This window comes from Stegodyphus dumicola, chromosome 4 (genome assembly GCF_044657685.1).
Source record: "Stegodyphus dumicola isolate Sdum_Otavi_A_Nest chromosome 4, ASM4465768v1".
In the NCBI taxonomy this organism is placed as follows: domain Eukaryota; kingdom Metazoa; phylum Arthropoda; class Arachnida; order Araneae; family Eresidae; genus Stegodyphus; species Stegodyphus dumicola.
Window position 1 is genome coordinate 218,475,738 of NC_140771.1, and position 27,786 is coordinate 218,503,523.

The 27,786-nt window shown below is 30.2% G+C and overlaps 1 protein-coding gene across 2 annotated transcripts in view; it reads left to right on the top strand.

Annotated features, from left to right (window-relative positions):
* The window catches only part of LOC118196088 (putative lipid scramblase CLPTM1), a 126,793-nt gene that overhangs the window by 62,497 nt on the left and 36,510 nt on the right, over window positions 1-27,786 (top strand). For both annotated transcript variants that reach the window (XM_085815991.1, XM_085815990.1), the window contains exons 2-6: window positions 7,284-7,499; window positions 10,873-11,025; window positions 13,713-13,830; window positions 14,850-14,935; window positions 22,572-22,689. In XM_085815991.1, coding sequence (XP_085672117.1) covers window positions 7,284-7,499; window positions 10,873-11,025; window positions 13,713-13,830; window positions 14,850-14,935; window positions 22,572-22,689 — 691 coding nt within the window. The remainder of the gene's footprint in view (window positions 1-7,283; window positions 7,500-10,872; window positions 11,026-13,712; window positions 13,831-14,849; window positions 14,936-22,571; window positions 22,690-27,786) is intronic.

Below are 27,786 nucleotides of genomic sequence, written 5' to 3' on the forward strand. Positions count from 1 at the left end.
TTTCTTGGACCACTTCCATCACTACCTATGGGGTTTTAATGGATTGAATGCACATAGAATTGAAGATAGCACAATAGAATTAATTTTCTCAAAACGTACACTTTACAGTTCTACAACTTTCCACAAAAGTACTCGTACAGCTCTTCTCAGTATAGCAGAGCACATTCAATAGTTACCACTTCAAACTACTAATAGCATTAAACACGGCGTAATGCAAATGCATCCAAAGAACAAAGCTCATGCAGAGATGTTTCAATACTCTGAAGTCAGCTCTGAATTAGAACTGTTGCTTTCTTGGGACTTCTACAGTTTTACCCTGGCCACCAAGAAATTTCTAGTATCTTAGATTTCTTTAAGTTACTGGAAGTTATCTATGTTTAAAGTTACATATATAGGCCAAATACAGTTACATATAGGAATCAATTACAGGAATACAGTTACAATTGTAAAGTGATTGGACAAAATGGCACCAGATGTTCTCCAAGTTTAATGACGTTTGGCAATTTATCACCAGATTTGGTGCCAAAAATTAATCGTCAAAACCGTTCCCATTATGATGATATTTTTGCCAATTTAGTAAGATAGCCATTTGTTTCAATGTTTAAGTAGACTTGCCTCTGTAAGCTTTTTCAATCACTCCATTTTATATTATACAGAAGATACTACAATTTCATGCATAATTTCACTAAACACATATACAGTACAAAGTCTTTAATCCGAACTCGTCGGGACTTCAGCGATTCCGGATTAGGGGTTTTTCCGGGCGTGCAGAAATTATAAAATTAAAAATATGAAACCGTAATTTATGAAATAAAGAGCAGTTATGATCTAATCTATCAAAATTTACAAAAAAAAAAAAAGCTTAATATTTATTTGTTTACTTTATTAAACGTTTCTTTTAATGTGCGCATGCGTAAAGCATACATTATTGGTACCCCAATGAGGTTGTGCACCATCTTGTTGCAAAAAGATGTGGCTGAAGCTGTTCTAGTTGTGGAATTACGAAGTTTTCCACCATGTCTAAGTATATGACTGATGAGACCGTCTTTTGTGTAAAAAAGAAAGGCCAAATGATTCGGTCTTGCATTAGTCCACACCACACATTAATTTTTGGGGAATCCCTTTGTGCCTCACGGTATTCATGAGGGTTTTCAGATCCCCATATGCGCACATGATAGCGATTAACAATGCCAGAAAGATGCCAAAAACAAAAGAGAGAAAAATGCAATTAATAAGCAGACGATATTTAGAAAAGTAAAAATATATAGACTGGAAAACGAAATTATCTGAAATTAACCACACGCGCAGACAATATTTACAAAAGTAAAGATATTCAAACCTGAAAAGGAAAATATATAAGTTATTCCATCAATAAATGACATAAGTTTGTTTATATCTTCATTATTTTATGAGTTACTAAACTTCAAAATGGGTCCGAGACTTTGTAAACACCCTGTATATAACGCATGTTATATGCTGTATGCAAATAACTTATAGTCAAATAAACTGGTTATATAGCTTTCGCAGAGCATTTTTGTCCAGCTGATTTTTTATAGCAGAATAATGTAAAACATTCTGCTTTGTATAATACTACAATAGCACTAATACAGTACAAAGTCTTTAATCCGGACTCGTCGGGAATTCGGCGATTCCGGATTAGCTCTTTTTCCGGATTATAGATCATCAATTTAAATCTGGTAAGATGGCACGCAGAAATTATAAAATTCCAAATATGAAATCATGACTTATGAATGAAGTATTTATGATCTAAAGGGTATCAAATTTACAAAAAAAAAAGGTTAATATTTGTTTACTTTATTAAACATTTCTTTCAATGTAAGTTGTTGTTGCTTCGTTTTATATGCTAATACTTCCTCTTTAATTCTATAAATAGACATAATTTCTTGTTCAGTTACAAAGTTCTGCTGTTCAAGTCCTGTAATTACTGTGCCGAGAATACCGACTAACTTGTCAATCGAAATTTTTTCGTTTTCTGACACTTTCTTAACCTCTCTGTCACTTTCTTCATGCCTTTATCCATTTTTTGCAGCAAATCTACTTTTTGTTTGATGGACATCGAAACATGCTTTCGCTTTGTAGATCCTTTGGCAGTTCCAGAATCGGAAACTTTTTTTGACATAATTGAAAGTTCAAGCTTACTTTTTATAAAATTGCTCTAACAGTCTGCAAAAAATAATAAGCTGGATCCAGTTAGAAGATTAAAGAACAACACAATCTGCAACATTAACAGAAATAGATAATTTTAGCCTAGCTTATACCGTCCGTTATACATTAAACGCGTATGCATAAAGGTATTATGCGCAAGCGTAAACGCTATGCATGCACAGAAAGTTTGTAGATTTGAGGTCCGGATTATGGATGTTCGCATTAAAGACTTTGTGGTGTATAAGATTGAAGTAAATATATTAATTAATTGCAATAAATTGCCTAATACTTGCACAAAAGCTGCAAAGTGATAAAGTAATTATTTATTTACTAATTTATTATTTAGTGTATTATCTCCTTTGAGAAAGGAAGTAGAATATTAGTTGAATGAAATAACTTATAAGTATTTAAAAATGAATATTGAAAATTTTGTTAAAATGAAACATGAAATATGAATCATGAAAAATTGAAAATAGAAACTTTTAAAAAATGAAAAAGTAATCAATTAACCAAGTAATTATTGTTATTGATTGAAAATTGGTTTACTTTTTAAGGGGAACAAATCAACGTCCAATTAATTAACAATAATTAATAAATGCAAAGGTATTTCATCTTTTACTCAAGTAAGAATTATTATGCCAAACTGGTATGAGGTGAGTTAAGTCAAGTAGGTAAATTTTAAGTGAGATGAATTTAAGTTAATGTACTATATAAAAAGCATACAACGATGCATATTCAAGAGGTCCAGTTTCAAGTCCCGGCGAGGGCATTGCACAGTTTTCACGTGTGCTGTTCAAAAAAGCCTAATGACCTTTATGAGGTATTTTCTCCCTTCTTTTTGCATGCCTTCATGGTGTAATTGGAAGCATATTCAATGCGTATTCAAGAATTCCATGGTTCAAGTCCCACCGAGGGTAATGCTTATTTTTCATAATCTCCCGTGTTTTTAAAAAAAAACTAATGACAATTTAAAATTGTAGTAGTTTTTAAGATATAACTGAAGACAACTTGAGCAAAGAAATTAATAAAATTTAATGAAAAGAAATTGAACACTTCTGTTTATTTGTAGACTTACTGAAAGGCTGCAGAAAATTATTAATGAAGCAAACCAGTATGTTTTCAAAATAGTTACGTAGCAACCAACAATGTCGCCAAAATCGGGTATGTGCAAAACACATATCTGTTTTGGATAGTGTGCAATGCCAGAGTTGTCCAGATCCTGATTTCTCTGATTTTTTTTTTTTTAAAGCAATAGAAAATTGATGTATATATGGGGGAAAACGAAAAAATGGGAAAAGATTACGGGTTTCCAAAAAATATATGTTTAACCCATTCACAACGGGCATCTCTTACTGAAGCGTTGTCTTGGGGCGGCGCGTTAACCGAATGCATCGTCTCGTGGGGACGGGCAATTCGCGATGCTAAGCGTAACGTTGAGAAAAAATTCTTATAAATTTTTCATCTAATTTTGTGTACATTATGAGAAGAATATTCAGGTAATTGTAAGAATTAATTTTAAAGCTTTATTATTATATTTTCCTTAAAAATTTTATAAAATACTCATTGTAGAATACTATAATTTTCCTCTTATCCCACAAATAAATATATATGGAAAAATATCCAAACAATCGCAGATTTTATTTAACGCAGCACAAATTTAAAATTAAGAAAATATTAAAACTGTTTTTCAAAAAATTCAACGAGCAAACAACGAAAAGTAAGCAATATTTCAAAATGAGATAGTGTATGATATTCTTTGAAACATGGGTGTACGCAAAGTCCAACACTGCATATGTCGCAAGAATATAATATCTGCTGCTATTTTACTCAGCAAATTTGACTCATTTAGTATTTGTATGTGTCCTACAGTCAGATAGTGCTTTCGTTTTGCCATTAAAAAAAAAGACCTTTCGCTAAGCGATACAAAATATTTGTCTCAATGCCGGAAAACTCAAAGAGTAATAAAAGAGTCTCTAATGAAAGAACATCTACTCCACTATAACGGATAAAAAAAATAGATACTATTCGGTTTTGAGGTCTGTAAAAAATCGCCAAACTATTGTTGATGCCAATGCTGCCAAAAATAATTGCGGCAAGAAAGGAAGTGTAATAGTAAATAACTATTTAAGATTGATGTTTTAATTTAAATGAAAGGTTAATTTCATATAATACTTTTTTATTATAATTTATATGAGAAAGGCTAAACATGACTGAATGAAGCATAAGAATAAATAACTATTTCAGATCATTATTATAATTTATATAAAAATTGATAAACATAACTGGAATGGATGCCTGCATCGCTCTTTCGCTACCGTCTTATCGCTAAAGCATAATTTCATCTTGTTGGTTGTTCAAACGTAATTTTCTATAATGAATGAGGCCTTTTCTTTGAAAATATTCTCGGTAAAGTGCAGAATGGCTCACTTATTTGTTTGCCGCTTTTTACAAGGGTAAAAACAATTGGATTTTTGTCAATTTTCTTTTACTTTTTAAGTGAAAATAGGTCGATGTGTACATAGATAAAGTCGAGGGTGTACGCAGTGCCAATTTTGTGCAATTTTAGGGGTTTTTTTTAAGTGAAAATGGGTCGATGTGCACATGGATACCGAGTATGTGCAATTCTTAAAAACGTGTCAAGCAGTGGGCGATTCTGCACTTTACCCAAAATTCTATTGCCGAGTTTTCGTCATGGGCAATTCCCAAATTGTTAATCCATAGGATATCAAAAAAGGATTTAAAAATTAAACTAGTATTTCATTGGTGTCTTAAGAAATATAGAACTATATAAACTAACGCAATCTGAAATCAGCGCGCACGCTAGATTTGGCGCGCTGTTAAATGGGTGCGTTTTCTAGATTTTGCGCGTACATTTTCGCTATAATTTTTTTATGGCGCTCGAAAACGAATAGTACCAAAAAATAAAATAAAAATAAGAAAAATTAATAAATTAAATTAAAAGTATTCTAGAGCATGAGAACATGTTCATTTGTTTACATAAAATGACCCAGTAAGAGCCATTACATTACTCAACATTAACGAATTAGCATTTGTGTATATTCTATGTTTAGATACTGCTTTCGTTTGCCATTTTAAAAAAATACGTTTCGCTGACAGTAAAAAATATTCATCTCAAAGCCCGAAAAATCTAAGAGTAAAAAAAAAAAAAAAAAAAAAAAAAAGGATGAAGAATTTAAAAATAATTAAAAAAAAGGGGAAAATCTAAGAGTAATGAAAAAAATTTCTAATGATAGAACGTCTACCCCACTATATTGCAAAAATAAAAATAAAAAGAACCTGAATGCAGGGAGAACACGTGCATTTGTTTATATCAAGTGACACAGTTAAAGAGACATTACATTGCTCAACACCATAGGAATGAAGGTAAACAACTTTCAATATATTTTACCATAACAGACATACAGCTACATCTAGCGGCAATAAGAAATACTAATTAAATGTTCTATCTAAAAAGTCAAATATGGTATGCCCGGCCATAGAGTGAACTAAATGGCGATTCAAATATGACACACTCAGCCATGAGATAACGTTTGCTGCTGATGCATGTATGACACGCCCGTACTGAACGGATTAAGTTAATTTTATTTTATTACCCATGCTTCTTGCTTTCCAAACTTTATTCATTGATTGCTTCTTTATGGAATTCTTAGAAATAGCTGTTTTGAAAAAGCCATTATGAAAATAGCTGTTGCCTTTTACATATTAGTTTGGCAAAAATTGGTCACCAAGAAGTTAACAAATGCTCTCCAAAGTTGGTAAGAGTTCGTACTTGCTGTGGATGATGAGTGTGGGTAATCGAAAAGTACTGAAATTTTATAATTTTAGTATAACTTTAATTCAATTTTAGATTCTCCACTATTTTAACGAGGAAGCACTGTGACTCTTTTGAAAAATGAAAATTTTTCTCATCCATTTAGGATATTTTTTTCTGTGAAGTATGTATTTTTCCCCTAACATTTGATCTTGTTACTTCAAAAAAATAATCTCAAGTTTTTGGGAAGAGAACTTGCTATAGTGCAATATAGTAAGATTTAAGAAATTGTAAAGGAAGTTCTTTCTAAGACATACTCAATTTGTACTGAGGAGAGAAAGATTTGCTGATTAGAGACTTGCATTAAATTAAATCAGGAAATGTAGAAACATTTTATTTAAGCTCAAAATAAGTTTCGTAATAATTTTCTGTTCAAAGAAATCATGCTTCCCTTTCTAAAATTATTCTTATTGGTAAAAAAAAAGTACATGCTTTTAGAAGCAGTTATTAAGATAAGAAATGGTACTTTCAGATTATTCTCCTTCCCTGAAAAGCATTCGTGAGGCAATGTGCTATGTTACCAAAATAAGCAACCCACGATTTCAGTAAAATATATTTAGGTGTCAATCCAGGTGTATGCATGCCAGTTTCCACTGAAGTTAATATTTTTATTTTCAAATTTAGTGGTCATTTCCCTCCACCAATTGAGTGCATTTCCCCCCTTTTGTAAGGAATTTTAATGGGATTGTGCAGTCTACTGACTGATGGAAAAGAAAGTGTCGCATTTCTTCACAAAATATGGCATTTTACCTTACAGTAGAGTATGCAAAATTTTGTATTCCATGAAGCTGTACTTTATAATTGGTTGAATTTTATGGATCAAAATTTGTGCATCATTTTCAAATTTATGCAATTCTCTGTTTTTTTTTTTAAGTGAAAACGAATTGTTGCATACGTCAGAAAACAACAGCATGCGCAATGCCAAGTTTGTTTCACTGGTGTTGTGTAAGCAAGTAAAACTGACAGTGTTTAGTTAAAACAAATTGCTGCGTATGTGGGGAAAGCAGTGGTTAAAAAAAAAGGGCAAGTGTTTTGTTATGGATGTTCCGTACATTTTTAATTTCGTTAACTGGTTGCTGTTTTATGTAATTCTTAGTGTATCTTCATTTTTGAAAATGGCTGCAGTGTTTTGTTATCTTAGGTTTGTGAAAAATTAGTTGCAGACTTTTTGGAAGGGGGGCAGGTAATTGGAAAGTATCGAAGAAATTTATAAAACATTTTAAAAAATTATGTTTTTAGATTATTTCTGTCTTTAATAGAATTACTATTTTCTCCCCTCCCCCAGAATAATGAACAACAACAACCATCTCAGCAAGCAGCACAACAACCACAGCCTGCCCAGCATTCCTTTTGGTCTATCCTCAAGGGTATTATATTAAGAGCTGTCATAATTTACTTCATTACCAGCTTTTTCCGACGAGCTCAGCAAGCGACTAACACTCAAAATACGGGAGTGCCTCAGAAAGTATCTCAAAATCTATTCCAGAATGGAACTGTTATGGTAACTAATTTTATGATTTTTGAATTGTATTTTATATAGCTGAAAAAAAAGAACACTAATGAATAAATAATACGTAATAAACACTAATGAATAAGTAATAACTATAATAAATACAAAAGTGATAAAGCCGCTTTATCCCTTTCAGACTCAAAACTTTATCAAGAGGTTTCACTACCATGAATCTGACACCAATGCCATTACTTTATCTGGCATACTGGATATATTTCTGTTCATCTCAAATTAGCAGAGGTATCAATATTAACTACTTTTAAAATTATTTATATCTATGAAAACTAAAGATGCCACCTCTACATATTCAGCCTGCCAAAGCAAAAGTAAATACAAAGAAATCAACATCCAAATATAAAATAAATGTATCAAAATGCCTTTATAATATATCAAATTTCAGAATACTATTTATCTTCAAATAGGTGGCATTCCTATGTGGATGAATTATTCTGCACAAATATGTAACTTTTACTTATTTGCAGAAGAGTGCATGTTTCTTTGTTCCCTTTTAATTAAAGACATACAAAAGTTTTCTTTCCCCTACACATATACTGATGATATCGCCACTTTTAACAATTTTATACTCACTTAATCTGGCAATGTCTTAAAATTGATAAGACCAACTCAGATCAAATGATTGTTGATTATCTAGATCTTAGCATTTATAATCACCATGAGGTAAGACTTTTTGACAAGAGAAGGTATTTCAACGTTCCTTCAGTTAAGCTTATTAATTAGAACATTAGCAACATTTAAGTTAAAAATATCTGCACAGAAGTTGAGCAACAGCAACAAGAAATTATATTACTCTTTGACTATTAATCAAGTTCTTAATTTTTAAAACACAATTTAAGAAAGTTAGTTTCATCTACGAACTATGAATGTTTTATTACATAATTGAACCTATTACCTATCTGGAAAAATGAGGCAGATGGGTAGGAAAGATTTATAGTATGTAAAACAAATTTGTAAATTTTGTAATTTAGTGTAAATTTATAATATCAGTTTTCTAACATCTGTCTTTTACTTTGACTAAACTGACCATTTTATGCCTCTGAAAAGTCACTTTTGTAGCCAAAAAAAGGCAGGAAGAACTGTCACTATGTTCTAATTTCATTTCATTTTTTATAGCTTTTACCAGAGTTTATTTAATGACTTAATTATGTTTTAATAGTTTATGGTTTTTCTTTTGTGTCTGAAACTTACTTGGCAAGATTAATAATAGCTAATATTTACGTACATCTTTTTGTAAATAGATGCAAATTGTAGTTAAACAATGTTTAATTAATTAAAGATTATATAAATTACCATTTTTTGCCATTGTATTTAGTTTTCATGGTAAAAGTTTCTTTTTTGCCATTTAAGCGTCCCCCTCCAAACTTACTGGAATTTTTTATACATTAATTTTTTTCTTTGGATGTTGATTTCATTTGTATTTATTTTTGTTCTGGCATGCTGAATGTGTAAGGGTGGCATCTTTAATTATCAGAGGTGCAAATAATTTTTTAAATAATTCATTTCGAGACCTCTGTTAACTTGAGACCTCCCACCCTCCCAAAAAAAGCATATCCAGTATACCAAATGAAGTAGTGGTATCAGTGTCAAATTCTACCACCTCTTGATAAAGTTTGAGTCTGTCAATGATATAATGGCTTTATCAATGTTGTATGTACTATTATATTTTATTTTTTTTATTTAGATTTAGATTATTAAATATTACTTGTCAAACTCTGCCAAAGGCTATTCACGTTTTACTTGACATACACTAAATTTACATTTTTCGTTTTGATAATTTTTAATATTTCTGGCTAAGTTTTCATATTCATTAAATAGCTTGCTTTGTTATAATTTACATTAATTATTTGATGTGAACCTGAGCAGCAGTTACTCGAGTTTCTATATTTAAAAGTCCTTCTTACCATATTTTTTTTTTTTTTTTTAATTTTAAACAAATTTTTATATATCATATACATAATAAAGTTTAAAAGTAAGGTGTGATCCAACTCATCAGCAAGAAGACATGAATTCTTCCAAGTATTGTAATACATGAAAAACAGCAAAGTAAAAATTTAAGATATTAAGACATTGATCTGAATGTAGAAATTAAAAATTAAGAAAGTAAATTTGCAAAGATTAATCTCCCTTGTTTGGAGTTTCATAACAGAACTCATCAATGGAAAAGTGTTTTGAAACTCCATACTGCCAAGACAAATTTCGTTCCGACTAATTCACTGAGACTCGGAAGCGTAGTACTTAAACAATTAGTCAACGAATTAGCAGAATTAAGAGTCTTATTGAATTGTCTCTTTTCCCTATTTGTCTTAGCTTTCTAACACAAAAATATGAATTGTGAAATATTTTTACAAAAACAAGTTATAAAAATGTTTGCTTTAAAAATATGATATACTAATAGAAAAAGCTTGTGAGCACATGAAAAAGTTTTACTATGTAAAAAATGTGAAAAATACAAATTCAATGTATTAGTCTCTATTAAAGTAACTAAAAGCGACACAGTTCTGTATAACAACTTAAAAAAGGGGTGTCTCGAAAAAGACTGAAGAATAACTTTTTAGAAAAATGCAAATTTTAATTGAACATGAGTACAATGTAAGTGAAACTTCAATTAAATAGTTTTCTCTTTTTTCATTATATCATATACATATGTATATATGTAATAAAAACAAACTTAAAAAATTAGCAGAAATTTTGATGATGTAGAAGTGTTGATCCATAAATGAATAGGAAATTCAAGGTGAAGGCAGATTAAATCTTCATTTTTTATTTCAGTTAACATTTTGTGGCCACAAACAAGTTGGCACATTAAATGTGTTTATTCCAAAAAAAAAAACTTACATTTTAGATAAATTTGCAGTAAGAGCAGACAGTCAGTAGTCCAGCTAGGTCAAAGCGTTGAAAGCAAGTACATTATGTTCAGGGTGAAATCTTAATTCAGACTGAGTTAGTTTTGGTTTTCAATGCATTTTGATTGGATAGTTAATATTGCTGTGAAATTACTATTGGCTGTCTGAGTTTTAGTTCCATTGACATCATCAAACTCGAAATGACGCAGTGCAAACAGAGGTTACTATTTTTTAAATTGAGAACGGAAATGTACGTTGCTAATTTAATATTTTACATATTCTTTATTTTTCTTACGCACACATATATATATGTGTGTATATACATATGTATGCATATATATATATACATATGTATATTGTGCAACATACTGTGATAATTTTATGCAACAGGTAACTTTGGAAGGTTTAATTATTAGCATGATTTGTTTGGAAAATTATAGCATATATTTCACTCTTTGTGGGGAAGGATACAGCAGCAAAACTCAATGAATTTATCATTGCAGGATTTATATGTGTATCTAACTGAAGATAAAAGGTTATCATTTAAAGAAGAATCTTTAATATGGTATCAACCAAATATCATATATGGAGATTGGTATGGTGGCCCTAATGGTGATGGAACATACACTTTAGAAACTGAAATCACTGCTACTAAGGTATGTTAATTTGTTTGTTTTAGTTAATAATCAAATGCAAGTGTGCTTAAGTAATAAATTAGAAAGTAGTTTCTAATTGTTGCAAATCTAGTTTACTTATTATTCTAGGTGTTAAGGCAATAAGAATCAGCGTAATATTTGTAAATTTGAGGACTAGTTCCCAAAGGTTTAAACATAAAACCTTCTTCAACTGCAGAAATGGAAATGACGAAAGAAAAACCTCTCCTCAGAGAATAACAATAAGTCAATCTACTGGCACCATCTATTGATGAAAAATGAAAAATAGTTATGAATTAATTCCTTAAAAGCTGATTGAAAGATTTTTATGAATGTGAAACACCTCTAGAAAAACTAATTTGCCAATAGAAGATGTTTTTACTTGCTTGTATGAAGTAAAGCCACGAGTTGAGCCTCACAAACTGCCATTTTGTTTACATTAGAAACTCGGTAGAATAGTGAATCAAGTCAGTTTCTGCACATTTAATGTCTTTTTGCCAAATGGGACCAAAAGTAAACTTTTGGTTTTGTGCACCAAAAAAATTTGCCTTCTTGCCCGCTGGCTGAATTGTTTGTTTTTCTATAGAAACTCAATTTTTAATTGTAAAAATTGGTTTTCAACTATATTTGGTGTTTTATGTTTTTCTGTATTTTACAGTTTTTAATGAAGATGTTTTGAGCTTTTACATATTTTTATTTAGCTGCGAAGTGAGAATTCAATTAATTGAATGAGAAATATATCTACAGTACAAAGTCCGTAATCCGGACGTCCATTATCCGGAATGATCTATAATCCGGACCTCAAAGCCACAAACCTTTTTTTGGTGTGCTTTACGCATGCGCGTTTACTGTGTAATGGACGGTATAAGCTAGGCTAAAATTATCTTTACTGATTCTAAGGCATTTCAGTTAATTTTGCAGATTGCTCTGTTCCTTAATCTTCTAATTGGATCCGGCTTATTATTTTTTGCAGATTGTTAGAGCAATCTTATAAAAATTAAGCTTGAACTTTCGATTATGTCAAAAAGAGTTTCCAATTCTGGAGCTGCCAAAGGATCACAAAGCAAAAGCATGTTTCGATGTACCGCTTCCAATAGTGAAGAAAATGACAGAGAGGTTATTGAAAACGAAAAATTTCCATTGACAAGTTAGTCGGTATTCTCGACACAGCAATACAGGACTTGAACAGGGGAACTGAGCATGAAATTACGTCTGTTTGTAGAATTAAAGAGAAAGTATTAGCAAAAAAAAAAAAAAAAAAAAAAAAGAAGAAGAAGAAGCAACTTAAACAACTTGCATTGAAAGAAAATTGGCGGTTTTGCAGCTGAGGATGGTGGTTCGGTAAAACCATCGAAACTAGTCCTGTGGAAATTTTGTAAATATAACGCTGATTTTTGTTGTTTGTCTTCTGAATTAGTATTTATTTGGCGTGTTATTGTGTCTTAATTGAAAGAAATGTTTAATAAAGTAAACAAATAAATATTAAGCCTTTTTTCTTTTGTAAATTTTGATATCCTTTAGATCATAATTGCTCTTTATTTCATAAATTACAGTTTTATATTTTTAATTGTATAATTTCTGCATGCCATCTTACCAGATCTAAATTGCTGATCTATAATCCGGAATCGCTGAAGTCCCGACGAGTCCGGATTACGGACTTTGTACTGTATAATAAAATTCAAGGAAATAAGTTAAGATGAAATGCAGAAAAAAATGTGTATAATTTAATAGGCCGTACAAGGAAGTCATCTGGTGTCCACATCAGGCACCAAATGTTTTATTTACATTTGAAACTTGGTAGAATAGTAAATTAAGTCAGTTTTTGCAGCTCCAATGCCTTTTTGCTGAATGAGACCAAAAGTAAACTTTTAGTTTTGTGTCCTGAAAAATATGCTTTCTTGCCTGCTGGCTGCATTGTTTGTTTTTCTATAAAAACTCCTCGTATATATATATATAAACTGTATTTGGTGTTTTATGTTTTTCAGTATTTTACATTTTTTAATGAACATATTTTGAGCTTTTATGTATTTTTGTTTTTTGGCAAAGTGAGAACTGAATTAATTGAATGATAAATACATCTCTAATAAAATTCAAGGAATTAAGTTTAAATGAAATGCAGAAAAAAATGTGTATTATTTAATGGGCCATACAAGGAAGTCATCTGGTGTCTACACAAGATGTTTTTAAATAAGTTTAGCTGCTGAAAAAATGGGAAATTTGATTTACTGACTAACAGTGTTGGGCAACAGAGGATATATATGTTTTTTTTTACCCCAATGTATGCCTCGTGCATTTTTAGCACAAAATTTTAACAAACTAAGAAAGCCTTAAAATTTCTTACTAAGGACCATAAGCCAATTGTTAGGTAAAAAGACACATATGTATCCTCTGTTGGTCAGAAAATCAGGCATTCAAATTATTAGAAGTTTAGATTTTTTACAGTTATTTCACGTACATAAAAATCTTTCAGTTCTGCTTGACAATCCCATTTTCAATCCTTCTTGCAATTCTTTCAATCAACTATTACACTGATTCTTGCTCCCTTAATAGCTCCAACAATCATTGTTTGGTTTGTTAACTCAAATTTAGTTTAATTACTGAGATAATTTTGAAGAGTAAAAGGAAAAAGTTAGAATTGTAATCCATTTTAGCTTATGTTGTATTTATTGAAATGTTTAATTTATTTTTAGAATATGCAGAGGAATTGCAGCATATGGTTACATACCTGTATTACAAAGCATGGAAGATCTCCTAATCCTCGTGATAAGAAGAAGTATTCCCGTAGAGATGCGGTATGCAAGAGCAAAAGTATGTGTTTCATTCCCTCCTCCCCCCTTTTTTGATATCTTGATTCTAACAGCTATATTTTTAAGCACTATAATTGTAATATTCTAAATTTTTAACCTTAGTCTAGATTTTAAATTATTCAGGTATGTTTATGTCTATTTCTGGTTGGCAGTGTAAGTGTAGTAGAATTTCACTTATCAGAATTATTTGTTCTTCATTTCAGCCAAATAAAATTTGCCATATTTTTTAACTTTATTTGCTTGTTTAAATTTTTCTTTAATTATAGAACATAAAAATAATAAACTAAATGTTTTTAAGGAAGCTGTGTGTTATTTTTACATTGAAAAAAAATTATTAGTTGATTATGAAAATATTGCATTGTATTTTGAGTGAATTTAAATGGTGTAAAATTCATTTTGTAAAGCTATTAAAATATGAAGAACTGTTTTATCAAATGAGTTTCATACCACATATTACAGTAAAACTTAATCATTCTGTATGAAAATATGTTCGACAATACATTAGCTGGCTGTTCCTGAGTTGTGGGGTCCTTGAAATAGAAGCTATTGTTTAGTGGCTTCTCCCTAAAATAATGCTCAAAAGAAGACGTGATCCTGTGAACAAACACTTTAATTGCATCCTAAAATATGTCAGCATCTTGATTAAAAAGAAGGAAGAATTGTTTTAAATTGTTCACAGTTGCTTTTAGAAAATTATGGCAAGTATATTTTCATTTGAACTTTTATATGAAATCAGATGTTGGAACACATGTTATAGGGGGAACAAATTATTTGTAGAGTTAATCCACATTTAATAATTATAATTTGGGTTCTTCAATTCATCCCCTACATTTTAAACTTTTATTTTATCTTATTAAATTTCTGGAGAGAAAATGGCATTAGAATTTTGTGTTTATAAATTAATTTATGTAATGCATACTTTTTAATCTATTTGTTATTAGGCTAGAAGAAGTACTACAATATTTGTAGGAAGAAGTCCATTTTGTGCATTTTAAAACTTCATTTTTATTTTGTTTACAGGAATGAATAAATACAAAAAACTCCGTTATCAACGAACTCATAATTTATTAACTGGAGAGACATCTGCAAGTCCAGAAGCTGTAAAAGTAATGTGTTTCTGATAATCTTGTGTTTAAAAATATATTCATTCAGCATCATATGAAATCCTGAAATTGCATATGAAAATGATTCTATATGTATTATAAAGGTTTATTAATTTAGGCCTAAAAATTAATTAAATTATACTCTTAGCTTATGTCAGCTGATATTACTTGAGGAAATGATTTTTTATGTAATATAAAGGTCTTTTAACTTAACTACTTATATATACAGCACAAATTTAACAATGATGATGGTAACAATGATTTAACAATTAATGATGGTGAATAAATTTGTGTTTCTTTTAAAGACTATTTTTATCAATGGACCAGTTTCGCTGCTCCATTTTAAAATTATTTTATTAAGAAAAACATCATATACAAATATTTACAGTGAAGCAAAATACAATTTAATTTTGAGCTTCGGTTTACAGTAATTGCTCGCGTCAGACTGGTTAGATTTTTTTTAAACTCTGCTTGCCTCAATCGTAGGAGGCGATTCGTTGGTGTAAAAATGCGCCGACATCCTGCCGACCTTGCCATGTTCGCATGCAAGAACTTGACATAAGTCTAGTTATAAAATACTAATATTAAAGTTTCAATTATTCATGTAAACAAATATGAAATATGTATAGAAAACTAAAAATAAGTAAACAAAAACATCGAAACTTGTAAACAAGGATACAAAATTATTGACAATAAAATTTTTAATGCATAATTAATAGTAATTGAGTAACATAATACACAATACTAAATTTCAGTATGCAATACTGTTTTATTAATTTTCCTTTTAAAAGTCCTGTGTTTTGGTATGAACTTTCACAACACGGATTTTTCTATCAGAACCGTGGTACAATGATGTTATTCGCTCTAAAATCCAATTATTAATTGGCAGAAAATCTTCTTTAATCAAACCCATTTGACCAATCTTTAGGTCATTTTTTTCAACCAACCATTTTGATCTAGCTTGTAAAGTATTCAAGAAATGACCTGGCATCAGAACTTCAAAACTTTCTGAATCACTAGCAAGAGGAGTAAGTGGTCGCGAATAATTTTAATATTCCTTCTATTTAAATGACAAGCGTTTCGAATTCTTCGTAAGTGAAATGAAAATTGCCAGTCGTACATTTAAGATGGTACTTCACCGATTTTATCTCAGCTTTCCAAGTGAAGCAATTAATTTGTCCTAATTAATTAATTAATTTTAATTAATTAATTTTTGCTTCAAAGTCCAAGTGAAGCAATTAATTTGAACAATAAATCATCATTTATTTGATAAATATTTTTTTTTTTTTTCAAAACCTTAAAAAATAAATCAGCACTTATAAGGGCCATGTACCTGTGAGACTTCATGAAATGATTTATCAGCTAAATTTAAAAATTGTGGAATTTCTATTTTGAAATATCTAGCGTACTACATGGAGTTATAGTCTTGTTATCTTATTTACTATTAAGGATTCAACTGGTGCATTGAAATTGCAGTCTTCATGTGAAATAAATGTATTCATTTTCCATTTAATATTTTGAATTGATCCATTAAGACCTGTAACAGGCATTTTAATTTTCTCCCTTTTTATTCCTAAGCATCATCACTTATTTTATCTGTAAGAAGGCTGATATTAGCTGCGCTGTCTAAAATAGCATGAATTTTTATTCTTAGATTATTGGCATCACAGACATAAATCTCTGCAGTAGAGAAGAGGACATTTTTTTTGTTTACTCTTGTTACTTAAAACACTCAACGATTTCTGAGTCACCTTTTCTCGAGCTTACTCTTGTTTTGCCTATGCGGTAACGATGTTGGTAACAATGATTTAACATTAATTAATGATTTAACAAGCCACAAGGAGTCTTGGAATGACCTTCATTATCCATACTTATTAATTTGTGTTTTAAAGTGCATTTAAATTTTGAGAGCCACTGTCTTTTCATACAATTTTGCTCTAGACATAATTCACAGAGCTATTGTGAATGAATTAATGTTAATATTTCATAAACACTTAATTTTAAGAATATATCGCAAAGGAAAATATGATGCAAGCTTTTTCAAACAACACAGTTTTTATTTTTCAAAAGAATTTTTGATTTATGGGAAGGAGTAGAATTCCTGTTTATATTAATCTTGCTTCCAGTGTAATATTTCTATTCATAGATAAAAATAATGCTCTCTAAAACTAAACTCCTCAAATGTTGGAACAACTTTCGATTTCTGTGATAATTTGAAATTTTTTCAAATTCTTTATCTAGTTTTTGAAGAAGAATATTTATTAGAAAAACATTACGTAGCTTCTGTCCATATTAATACTTTCAAAGCACATAAATTCTTTTGTATACAATCAATAATACTTCTAATATCTTTAGAAGCTTTCGGATTGAATCTTTTCAAAATTTAAAATATTCTGTACTTGAATGTCAACAATTGGCATTCATCATTATAGCAAGATTCCAAAGCATTGTACTAAGATTCAAAATTGTCAAAATTACTTGCTAAATGCTTAGCATCATTAGTAAGGCAAAATCTCAGATAATAAAATTTCTGGGAATGACTTAGCTGAACATTACTTGTAATTAAGTCATCAAATTGAGTTTTAAATGAACTAAATTCTTCATATTTTCCTGAAAATTCAGGCAAAACTAATGGTGGAATTTTAGTTTTGATTTGAAAATTTTCATTAAAATTACTTTCAGTAAACATTTATTATTTTTGTAGAATTTAACTTATTGTAAGAATTAATGAGAATTTCAATTTTTACCTCCAGTTTTTCCAGACAATCATCACACTGATATAATTCATCGCCAGTTTTTGCAAGATCATCATCCTTGATGTACCAAGCACTTCATAGCTCATCAACTTTCTTTTGATGAGTTTAAATATATTTTAGTTTAAGCTCACGTCATTACTTGCATTTTCCACAAAGGTTTCAAATCTAGTCTAGTCTCCTTTAGAGATGCTTTGCTTTTCATTAGTATATCCATATCTGTGAAGTAAGTTCGGAGCACGATGGGAGCCAAATGAATAAATTTATGTTCTATGTTCTCTTAAAGATCGATGGACCATCTTCACTGCTTCTTTTTAATAAATTATTTTATTAAGAAAAACATTATATACAAATATTTGCAGTAAAGCAAAATACAATTTAATTGTGAGCTTCGGTATACAGTAATTACTCACGCCAGACCGGTTAAATTTCTTTTCTAACTCTGCTTGCCTTAGTCATAGGAGGCGAGATTTGTTGGCATAAAATGCGCCAACAAATGATATTTCTAAGGAGAGGAAAATCTATTATGTTGAATGAATTGATAGTTTTAGTATTTACTCATAACTGGAATTTTGATCTAGCTATTTTTGCTACTAGACAGATTTGTTATTCAGTCACTAAATGGTAACTAGCTGTAAATAACCACAAAGATTTAAGTAGTAAATTTAAATAATTTAAAATAGTAATAAAATAATTAATTTAAAATGCTTGGCTGAAGGATCACATTATGCAATCTTTCTTAACAGCATTCAACAAAATGAATATGCAAGGAACAACTTTATGAATGTATTTAAAACTGTATAATGTTATTTCAAACTCAGAAAGTATCAGTTATTATGTTCTTATTTCCTCAATTTGAAAAAACTTTGCTCAGTTATTAACAGTCATTACTTCAAGAGCTTTTAGAATAAATTTTTGTGAATCCTTCTTTCTAGAGCCTTTGTAACTTAGGCTGCTTTCAGATGGAGGCATAAAGGGCATAAGTGGCTAAAGCCGAGCTCCATTGCCAAGCCAAACAGTCTGTGATACGTCACAAAATCTGGTTTAGAGCTAATGGCTTAAGGTTCTAAGTTTTCAGCTTTATGCCAAGTTTGGAATAAGTGTTGACCAATCAGAGCGAAGCTAAAATGAAGCAGCTTTCTGCAGACGATTTCGGTGTCACATCGAAGCCGACTTTTTTTTATATGGAGCACATTGTATCCGAATGAGTTGTAATCGTATCCAAATGAAATAATGAGTTGATCTTGCAACAAATCTACAATGATGACATGCATTTTTTAATGAGTTTGCACAATAAATTGAGAAATATGGATGAAACTTGTAAAGCGAAAGTTAAGCTCAGGATCATGCACGCTGTGTATGATCCTGTAGATGATTGATCCCATCCATTATTTTTCATTTTATTATGAAACTTCTTTGAAAAATGCATGCTTGCAAAATTTTATTTTTTCTGTGTAAATTATGATTATTACTTTCTTTCTGTTTATTATTTTTGTATAAATTATTACTATCATTTTCTTCCTGTTTAATTATTTTTGTATTTAAGAACAAAGTTATTGAAAAAGTTGGAAATATTGTATTGCTCTTTGCTTCAAATGCTGATTTTCTTTCCAAACAAACTTTATGAATTAATTTTACTAAAACATCAAATCACGCGAATTAATTTTACTAATACTAATAATTACTTCATGAATTAATTTTACTAAAACATCAAGATTCTGTGTGTGTGTGTTTTTTTTTTTCACAGTAAAAATATTACTTTTAAAAAAAAGAAAAAAATTGTTTTCATTTATTTACGAATAGTCACAATAGTCAATTCAATGGTGTCATCTTTGTATAAGTAATAAAAAATAATCCTTTGAGAAAATGCTCTTATGAAGTCCAAGAAGCAAAAAATGCAGTGAAATATCCTTAAAACAGCAGTCTAGACAGTTTCGTCTCTTGATAATGTTCTGTTCTGTTTTTTAATTACATTCTCCGTGAAAGGAATTTACTTTTAATGAAACTGAATAGCACACATAATTCATAATGAATAGTATTTATTATTATTATCCACTCTTTATTAATATAATTTGAATGGAATTTTGATCATTAAATTCATGCTATTTCTCTGGTAGAAATTCCTGGATTAGGTATGAATGTTTATAATTTTGTTGTATTTGAAAACTTGGGTACCTAAAATTTGTCATTGTGAAATTACTTTTGAGATATTGGTCGTAAACAAAAATGACAGCATATGTTGAAATTAAACTCTTCTTGGTGCTTTAATATGCATGTCTGTCAGTGAGTGAAGAATTGTCATAATCTGTCAGCAAATGAAAATCATTAAAAGTACTTACTTCTGACAACAGACAAGGATGAAACTTACATCTATGACATCTCAAAGCAGAGCAGAGTTTAATTTGAATTACTCATGTGATATAAATATACCAGTTTGCAGAATTATCCACAAAAATTCATGAAAGTTATTGTTTACTTTCTACTGTATTCTGTCGAATGTAACCCCCCCCCCTTTTTTCAGAAAAAGCATATGAAATTCAGGGGTACGGCTTATACATGCAAATGATTAGAAATAGATGCATACAAACAGCTGGCAACACAGCAAAATGTATTTAATGATTGAGCATAAAATACATTGTTGGGTGAACGTTTCATAGTATTGTACAAGTTTAGTTGTGGTTGCTGATTATGGTGACCAGTTGTGGGATACTAGTACTAGTGGTAATTGATACTGGTAGTGCAGCCAGCTACTGTAGCAAACGACAGTAACAGTGAGTAAGAAGTGCTAAAGCACAGAAACATGTTCCTTTTGATTGATAATTAAAAAAAAAAAAAAAAAAAAAAATTGTATGGAAAAGTACTTTTTTCCGCTTAACTGCTTTTACACTTGAAAAATGGAAAAATATTATATATAGGCTGTCATTTATTGCCAAGATTTTTTTTAATTAGGCGTATTTAGAATATCATATTTCTCCTAAGAGAAATTACGTATAAAAATTGAAGAAGGTTTTATATATATGTTACCATGAAAGACCGAAATTGGAGAATGTCGGCTTTCACCGAAGAATATCAACATTCACCAAATACATCGGTGAAAGATCGAATATTTCACTACATTCTTGTATATGCTGACCCTCACCGGTGTATGTTGACAATCACAGATATGCTCTTTTAAAAGTCGAAAAGAGAGGTCATAAAGTGCCATAATAGTTTAAGTTGTTGCAATAAATAAGATTTGAATCACATAATTTAGTAAGTTTTTTATTACTTTTATTTTCTCATTTAGGACATACTGTATAATTAAGTAAGTTTTTAACTGCTATTATTCTCCTTTCTCATTTTGAATGTATTGTGTGTTTTAGGTTCTCATGTTAAGTTCTTATTTCAAGTCTCATGTGCGTTTATTCGCGACTGAATTACGGAGAAGAAAATATAATATTGTTATATGTTCAACATTCACCATTAGTACATGGTGAATGTTGACATTGACCGGTGTAAGTCAGAAATAAGATTATTTGGAAAATATTTCGGACATACACCAAGAGACTGTGTGAATGTTGACATTCTCCAGATTCACCGTAACATATATAAATATGCATGCACATGTTTATAGTATAGAGAATGCTACAGTGCAATGCAAAAATATTCCATACTGCTTTGCACAGAAATATGTGCCAACCAAGTATTGGTCTTTCCAAAAAAATATCGCTAGACCATTTCGTTCTTTTCTTACCTTCTTTTGTTGTCTCTTGGCTAATAAGAAGGGCAGACAAAAGAGCATTCTATTGAGCTAGTAAAACTTTGTAGTAAACTGAAAAAGCCAGGACACAAAATAGCGAAAACAAGCTGAGTAAACGTGGGAAATAAATCGAGCTGGAAAACAACACACGAAAGGTATAGACACATGCAGGCATGTGCAAATTTAGCTTCTCTCGGCCACAGCTTAGACCGCCGTCTCGCAGGTGTGAACAGAACTCCTGTATTTTACGACCTTATGACTGTGCCTCTATGCCCTTTATGCTGCCATCTGAATGCAGCCTTAGAGGTAAATTTGGTACTAACCATTTTGTAAAATCTTGCAGTAGGCAACTTCAATATATAGTACATTACAAATTTTATTCACACAAATGCTATGCATATTATTCATTTTATTTTCATCGCTTAAAAGTACTTAACTCTTTCAAGACTAGCGGGATAAAGGCAGATTTCATTTTTAATCTTGAAAGGGTTAAAGGATAAATAAAAACTTTCCTTCCTACTTAGGGTTTTCTCAGTATATATTTGTAAGCATTCTTTTGCTAAAAATTGAAATTAGCATAAAAACATAAAATTTAGAATATCTAATTAAATATTCATATATTTTGCAATCAGAAACTTATTATTAATAATTCAGTAACTTAGATCATGCATTATAAAGTGAATTTTTAGTACATTTGGATTTCCTTTAAAATGGTTTCTCTGTGCAGCATGTGGAAACCTACCGGATTTTTAGATTTCAATGTTGGCAAGTATGCATTTCAGCATTTTGACGAATTGATAATTCAGTTGTTAAATTATAATTATGGTTTCGATCTAGATCTATTTATTTCTGCTACAGAACACTTTATTCTGTACTAATCTGTAAGTAGCTATAAAAAATCAGTGATTTTTATTAATCTCTCTTAATGTTCTGCATGTGTACAATACATTTTTAGTCCATAATGTTACTGTTTTTTCATTTCATTATTAAGAATAAAGTTTTTTAAATTTCAATTTTTATTTGCTCTATTTTAATGAATATGTATTTTTAGTAAACTGCTTTCCATGGGTATTTTTCAGGGCATTTTGTTTCATAGCATAAAATATTGTTTATAAATAACTAAGATATTGAATCATTATTTATGTAGAAAGCAGAGGAATCTCCACTGGAAATAATATCTCATTGGCATCCAAATATGACAATTAACATTATTGATGATCATACTGCATGGGTTCAAGGCCATGTTCCTCCTCCTCTTGATGAATGTAAGTTTACATTTAGTTCACCCACTTAAAAATTGAATTAGTTTTTATAAATTTTATATTGTCTTTAAAGTAACATAAACTGCATATATGTATTCTTAATTTTTATAGTTAATACTTCTTTTCCTTTTTATATCATGATTTGCAGGGATAAAAATTTATCTGTTTTTGTCTTTATGAAAGCTGATATTGTATTCTTGTATAAGATAAGCCCTCCCAAAAAATGTCTGACTAAAAATTAGGTAATGACTTAACATGTGCAATGAAGAATTATATGAAAGTATTAAATTGTATGTTGTCTGGAAAAAAAAAAAAAAAAAAATGGATGAAAGAAATGTTAGATCATAGCGTTATCATGGAAAAAAAAAAGATACACAAACATTTTGTGTAGGTCTAAATGATAGAATTTGAAATGGAATATGAATCTGTGCATGAATTTTTTTTTCTTGTAATTTTGTTCTGTATATATGCAGATGAACTTGATCCTTGATAAAGACTACAAATTAAATTTTAGCAATATTTTTTTTTTTTTTTAACAAGTAAAAAGTTTACCTGCATATTTTCCCTTTGTTTTTATTAATTTTACATTTGAAAAATGGAGGAGGTGAGCCGCAGAGTATACCATTTCTGAAAAGAGGGGCTAACAGCTTTAAAACAGTATGAATATATGTATTAATAATTACCGTAAAGTCTCACAAACTCGATTTGTTGTGTGCTGAGGTGTAACTCGAAATGTTAGGTAACTCTGTAACCAGAGAATTACCTAACATTTTGAGTTTTACAGGAAAAGGGCAGGCTATTCACAACGCAATATTTTACTGTAGTAAAAGTTCTAGAACAATACAGGACATAGAAAATACAACATACACTAAAATAATCATTAAAATGTTAAAAAAAAAAAAAAAAAATCTTAAGTGCAAAAATAAAAAAATCACTATTAGTTCTTCATTGAAAAAGAAATGCTGTGGTTAGACTGTCATCATTACTCATGAAGACTAAGTATGAGAGATAGTTATCACATAGGTGATGGAAAAACAAAATGCTTGCAACAGATGTACCTTGCCCTTTAAGGAGCAGAGCATTCCTTTTAATCCTTCACTGCGAATATCTCTTTAACTTTTCATTATCTTGTGAATTGTTTTAATTTTTATTCTTGTTCTGTTATCACTAATGTAACTATTTCACCATGTCCTAAAAGTTACATTTTTCTTCCTTCCTCGTCCATTCTTCAGCATCATCATCAGTAACTTCTATGCAGATTAGAATTTTCTTCAGTGTTTCATGATACTTGTACACAGCCACCTTGCTTGGGGCTTTTCAAGGTGATTGTTTACTAAAGTAAAAAAGTTAGTACAGTCAAAAGTCTTTAATCTGGACTTTTCGGGACTTCGGCGAATCCGGATTATCGATTTTTCCGGATTATAGATAATCAGTTTAAATCTGGTAAGATGGTAAGAACAATTATGATCTAAATGGTATCAAAATTTACAAAAAAAAGCTTAATATTTATTTGTTTACTTTATTAAATATATCTTTCAACGCGCGCATGTGTACAGCATACATTACGCATAGTCGAAATTAGAAAATTGCAACCAGAAAACTATTTGATGCGTATTCGTGATATTTATAATGAATTTGATTTAAATCATATCAAAGACAGAGCACATCGAGATGAAATACTAGTAATGAATTATAAGCCGAATAAAATAAAAACATTTGCCCTGAAGATACGGATAGTGCTGACAGATCAACTTTCAGTTCATTGCGCGCCGCGACATTCTCCTTCCCCGCAGAGCAGCATGAAATTGATAAACAGATTTTGGAATGGTTAGAGAAACAAAGAATATGCCTTTATCCATTTTTTGCAGCAGTTCCACTTTTTGTTTGATGGACATCGAAACGTGCTTTCGCTTTGTAGATATCCTTTGGCAGCTCCAGAATCGGAAATTCTTTTTGACATAATCGAAAGTTCAAGCTTACTTTTATAAAATTGCTCTAACAGTCTGCAAAAATTAATAAGCCGGATCCAATTCGAAAATTAAGGAACAACACAATCTGCAACATTAACTGAAATAGATAATTAGATAATTTTAGCTTAGCTTATACCATCCATTATACATTAAATGCGCATGCATAAACGTATTATGCGCATGCGTACACGCATATGCGCATGCATAAAGGTATTACGCGCATGCATCATCTCATTAATGCGTTGACGCATGCACGGAAAGTTTGTAGCTTTGATGTCCGGATTATGGGCGTCCGGATTAACGACTTTTGACTGTATTACAAAACAGTATTTAATGAATACATACCTATGTATTGCATGCTTATTTTATGTTTTAATTAGGTATTTACTTAAAGAAGTCAATAAACGTACTTGTGGCTCTTTGTTTCTTTTGTTGTGGTCAAAATTTCATGGTGGTAGCTTTAAGAATAAATTCAAAGAATTTGAATATATGTGAAAAGGATGATGTTTGTTAAAGTAAAAAAAAACTTTATGTGCATAATTTCTAGAGTTTGACAGTTTCTCAAAATCTGGTAACTTTTATTGAGGTAGTTGTATTTTTGCATACATACCATCTACTAATTCATAATTTTCTGTCTCCTCTGCTTTGTTCAACTCATTTTCTAAATGGTACAGTAAATTGAATGAGGCTTGTACACTCAATTTCACTCCAAGGTATAGATAATCATCCACACTACATCAAAAATGTCTACTTTCAATAATTTATCAAGCTTGTCACACTCTTTATCCACGAGAAAAGCAAGAGATGAAAGAAGTTCACCTCTGTCTCTCTCCTTAGAGCTTCCAAAATGCTGTGGTCCTGTTGGCTGATAAAGTCACATTAGGTGGGAAAAAATAAACTTTATTAGGTGGGAATATCTTAGTCTCATAACCTCCCACATCTGGATGGAATGAAATAGTGTTGAAAATGAGAAGTGTTTTTTCATGTAGATATTTTGGTTTCATGATTTCTCTACCCAGGGAGCAAACTCTTGATAAAACCAGTTCTTTTTGGTTTAATGATTTCTCTACCCAGGGAGCAAACTCCTGATAAAACCAGTTCTTAAAATTGCTTCCATTCATTAGTGTATCAACTGCATTGGTGCACATTTTAACATTTTTAAATGCCCAGAGATTTTCCAAGTGCTAGTTTTAGTTTAAGCTTATGGCTGCCTATTGCATTGCAGTATACTAAGATTGTAACTCTTAGTATACTGTCGATCCAACCACTAGGAACTTTTCCATGCTTTCCTAGAAATTTCTCATAGAATTTGAGAATTTCCTCTGGCAAAATAGGTTTTTTTCTTGTATTCGATATCTTTCATTCTTTTCTATAAATTGTCTGCACATTCTCTTTTCACACCCGAAAAGTCTATTTCAGATTCTTTTTTTGCCTTAATCTAGTACTTTGTCCAGCATTTAAATTCATGGCAATTTTGCTACTTTCTCATTTGGTAGACTCTGTAAACCTCCAGCCGGCTAAAGTTTTTTTTTTTTTTTTTTTTTTTTTTTTTTTTTTAAGAAACCCAAAATCTTCCTGATTTTAATGTCAAAATCCATCTGATATTATATACCTGGATTTAACATATTTCCTTAATTTCTTTGATAGGATTCAAGGTGCAGTTACAAATATACTTTCTTAAAGACATTACAAAAAATATTCTATGCCGTTTAAATATAATCTGGCTTATCAGAGGGTTAAGGCATCTAATTTGCCATCTTAATGTATACTCATTTCCTTTCTGACATTTTCATTTGCAAAAGCAACACAATGTAACACTTGCAAGCTTGAATGTAAACTGAGAAACTGTACCTAAAATGAACTGAAAGTTTTAAGTTACAGTAGTGTCCAACCATATTCAAGCAAAACAGTTCACAGAATTTAAATCATAAAACTAGATCTTAATAAGCCATATAATGTCCTAAAGATTGTATTGTTAGTGTCTTAAAATCTGCAATTTTAATTATGCAAAAATAATATCTGTTTTCCAAAATAAAAGTTTAAAACTTTGGACTCCATTTGAAATTGGATTATGAATCATTGTCATCCACAGCTCAGAACAAAGAATAATTAAATTAAACATTTTGGTATTTACCATTGTTTTCAGTTACCAAATTAGTATTTTTGTATGTTAACAGTTTATATAAATTTTTTGAATAAACATACTAGAAAAGCAAAAAAATTAAGCAAAAAGTTGGAACCTATTTTGTAATTCCAAGCAGTAAGAATTTTTACAGTAAGATATGTAGAGCAAATCATTTAAATACTTTCATCAGTTTACATCTCAAATATAAATAGTATAGTGAATATAAAAAATCTGATTTGTACACCACATGATTTCATTGTACAGTATATTAAATTATATGCATTTTTTCTTGCATTTCATTTAAACTTATTGGATTGAATTAAATCTACTTCGCCAACAGCGCATAAACCACAATAGAATAAATGCATTCTTTAAAATTCACTCTAGTATTTGTTTATTAGATTACTCTGGCGCTAGATTCACTTAACATAATTATATTTCGTTCATATTATAACTCATAATGCACAAAATTTATATTATTTAAAGAACAGAATTATCTAATCGTTGCCGCATGTTCTATTCAAATACTATAATAAAGCTAGAAAGATGTATAAAAGAAATTAAGGAAATAAAACAAAAAAGAAACAGTTTTTCACACACGATTAAGTATTTCTCATTCAATTAATTCAGTTCTCACTTTGCGAGAAGGCAAAAATACATAAAAACTCAAAATATCTACATTAAAAATTACGCAAAATTATTCGAGGAAATAAGTGTTTAAGATTTTCGAGGAATCTTACACTTATTTCCTCGAAAAAATTCCAGAACGGATTAAGCATGATTTAATTGGCAATAATAAATGAAGGCATTATCTTTGTTGTTGAGAAGCTAAGTTTCTCTAGATTGGCAACAAATCCACTAGTCTGCTGTTTCAAATGTAAACAATCAATGGCCGCCATTAAAAAAAAAGGCTTACAACTTTAAAATTGTTGATAATTCTAAAAATATTGCATACAGATTTACTAAAGGCATAAAAACCTTAACCGGAAGACAAAAACAACATAA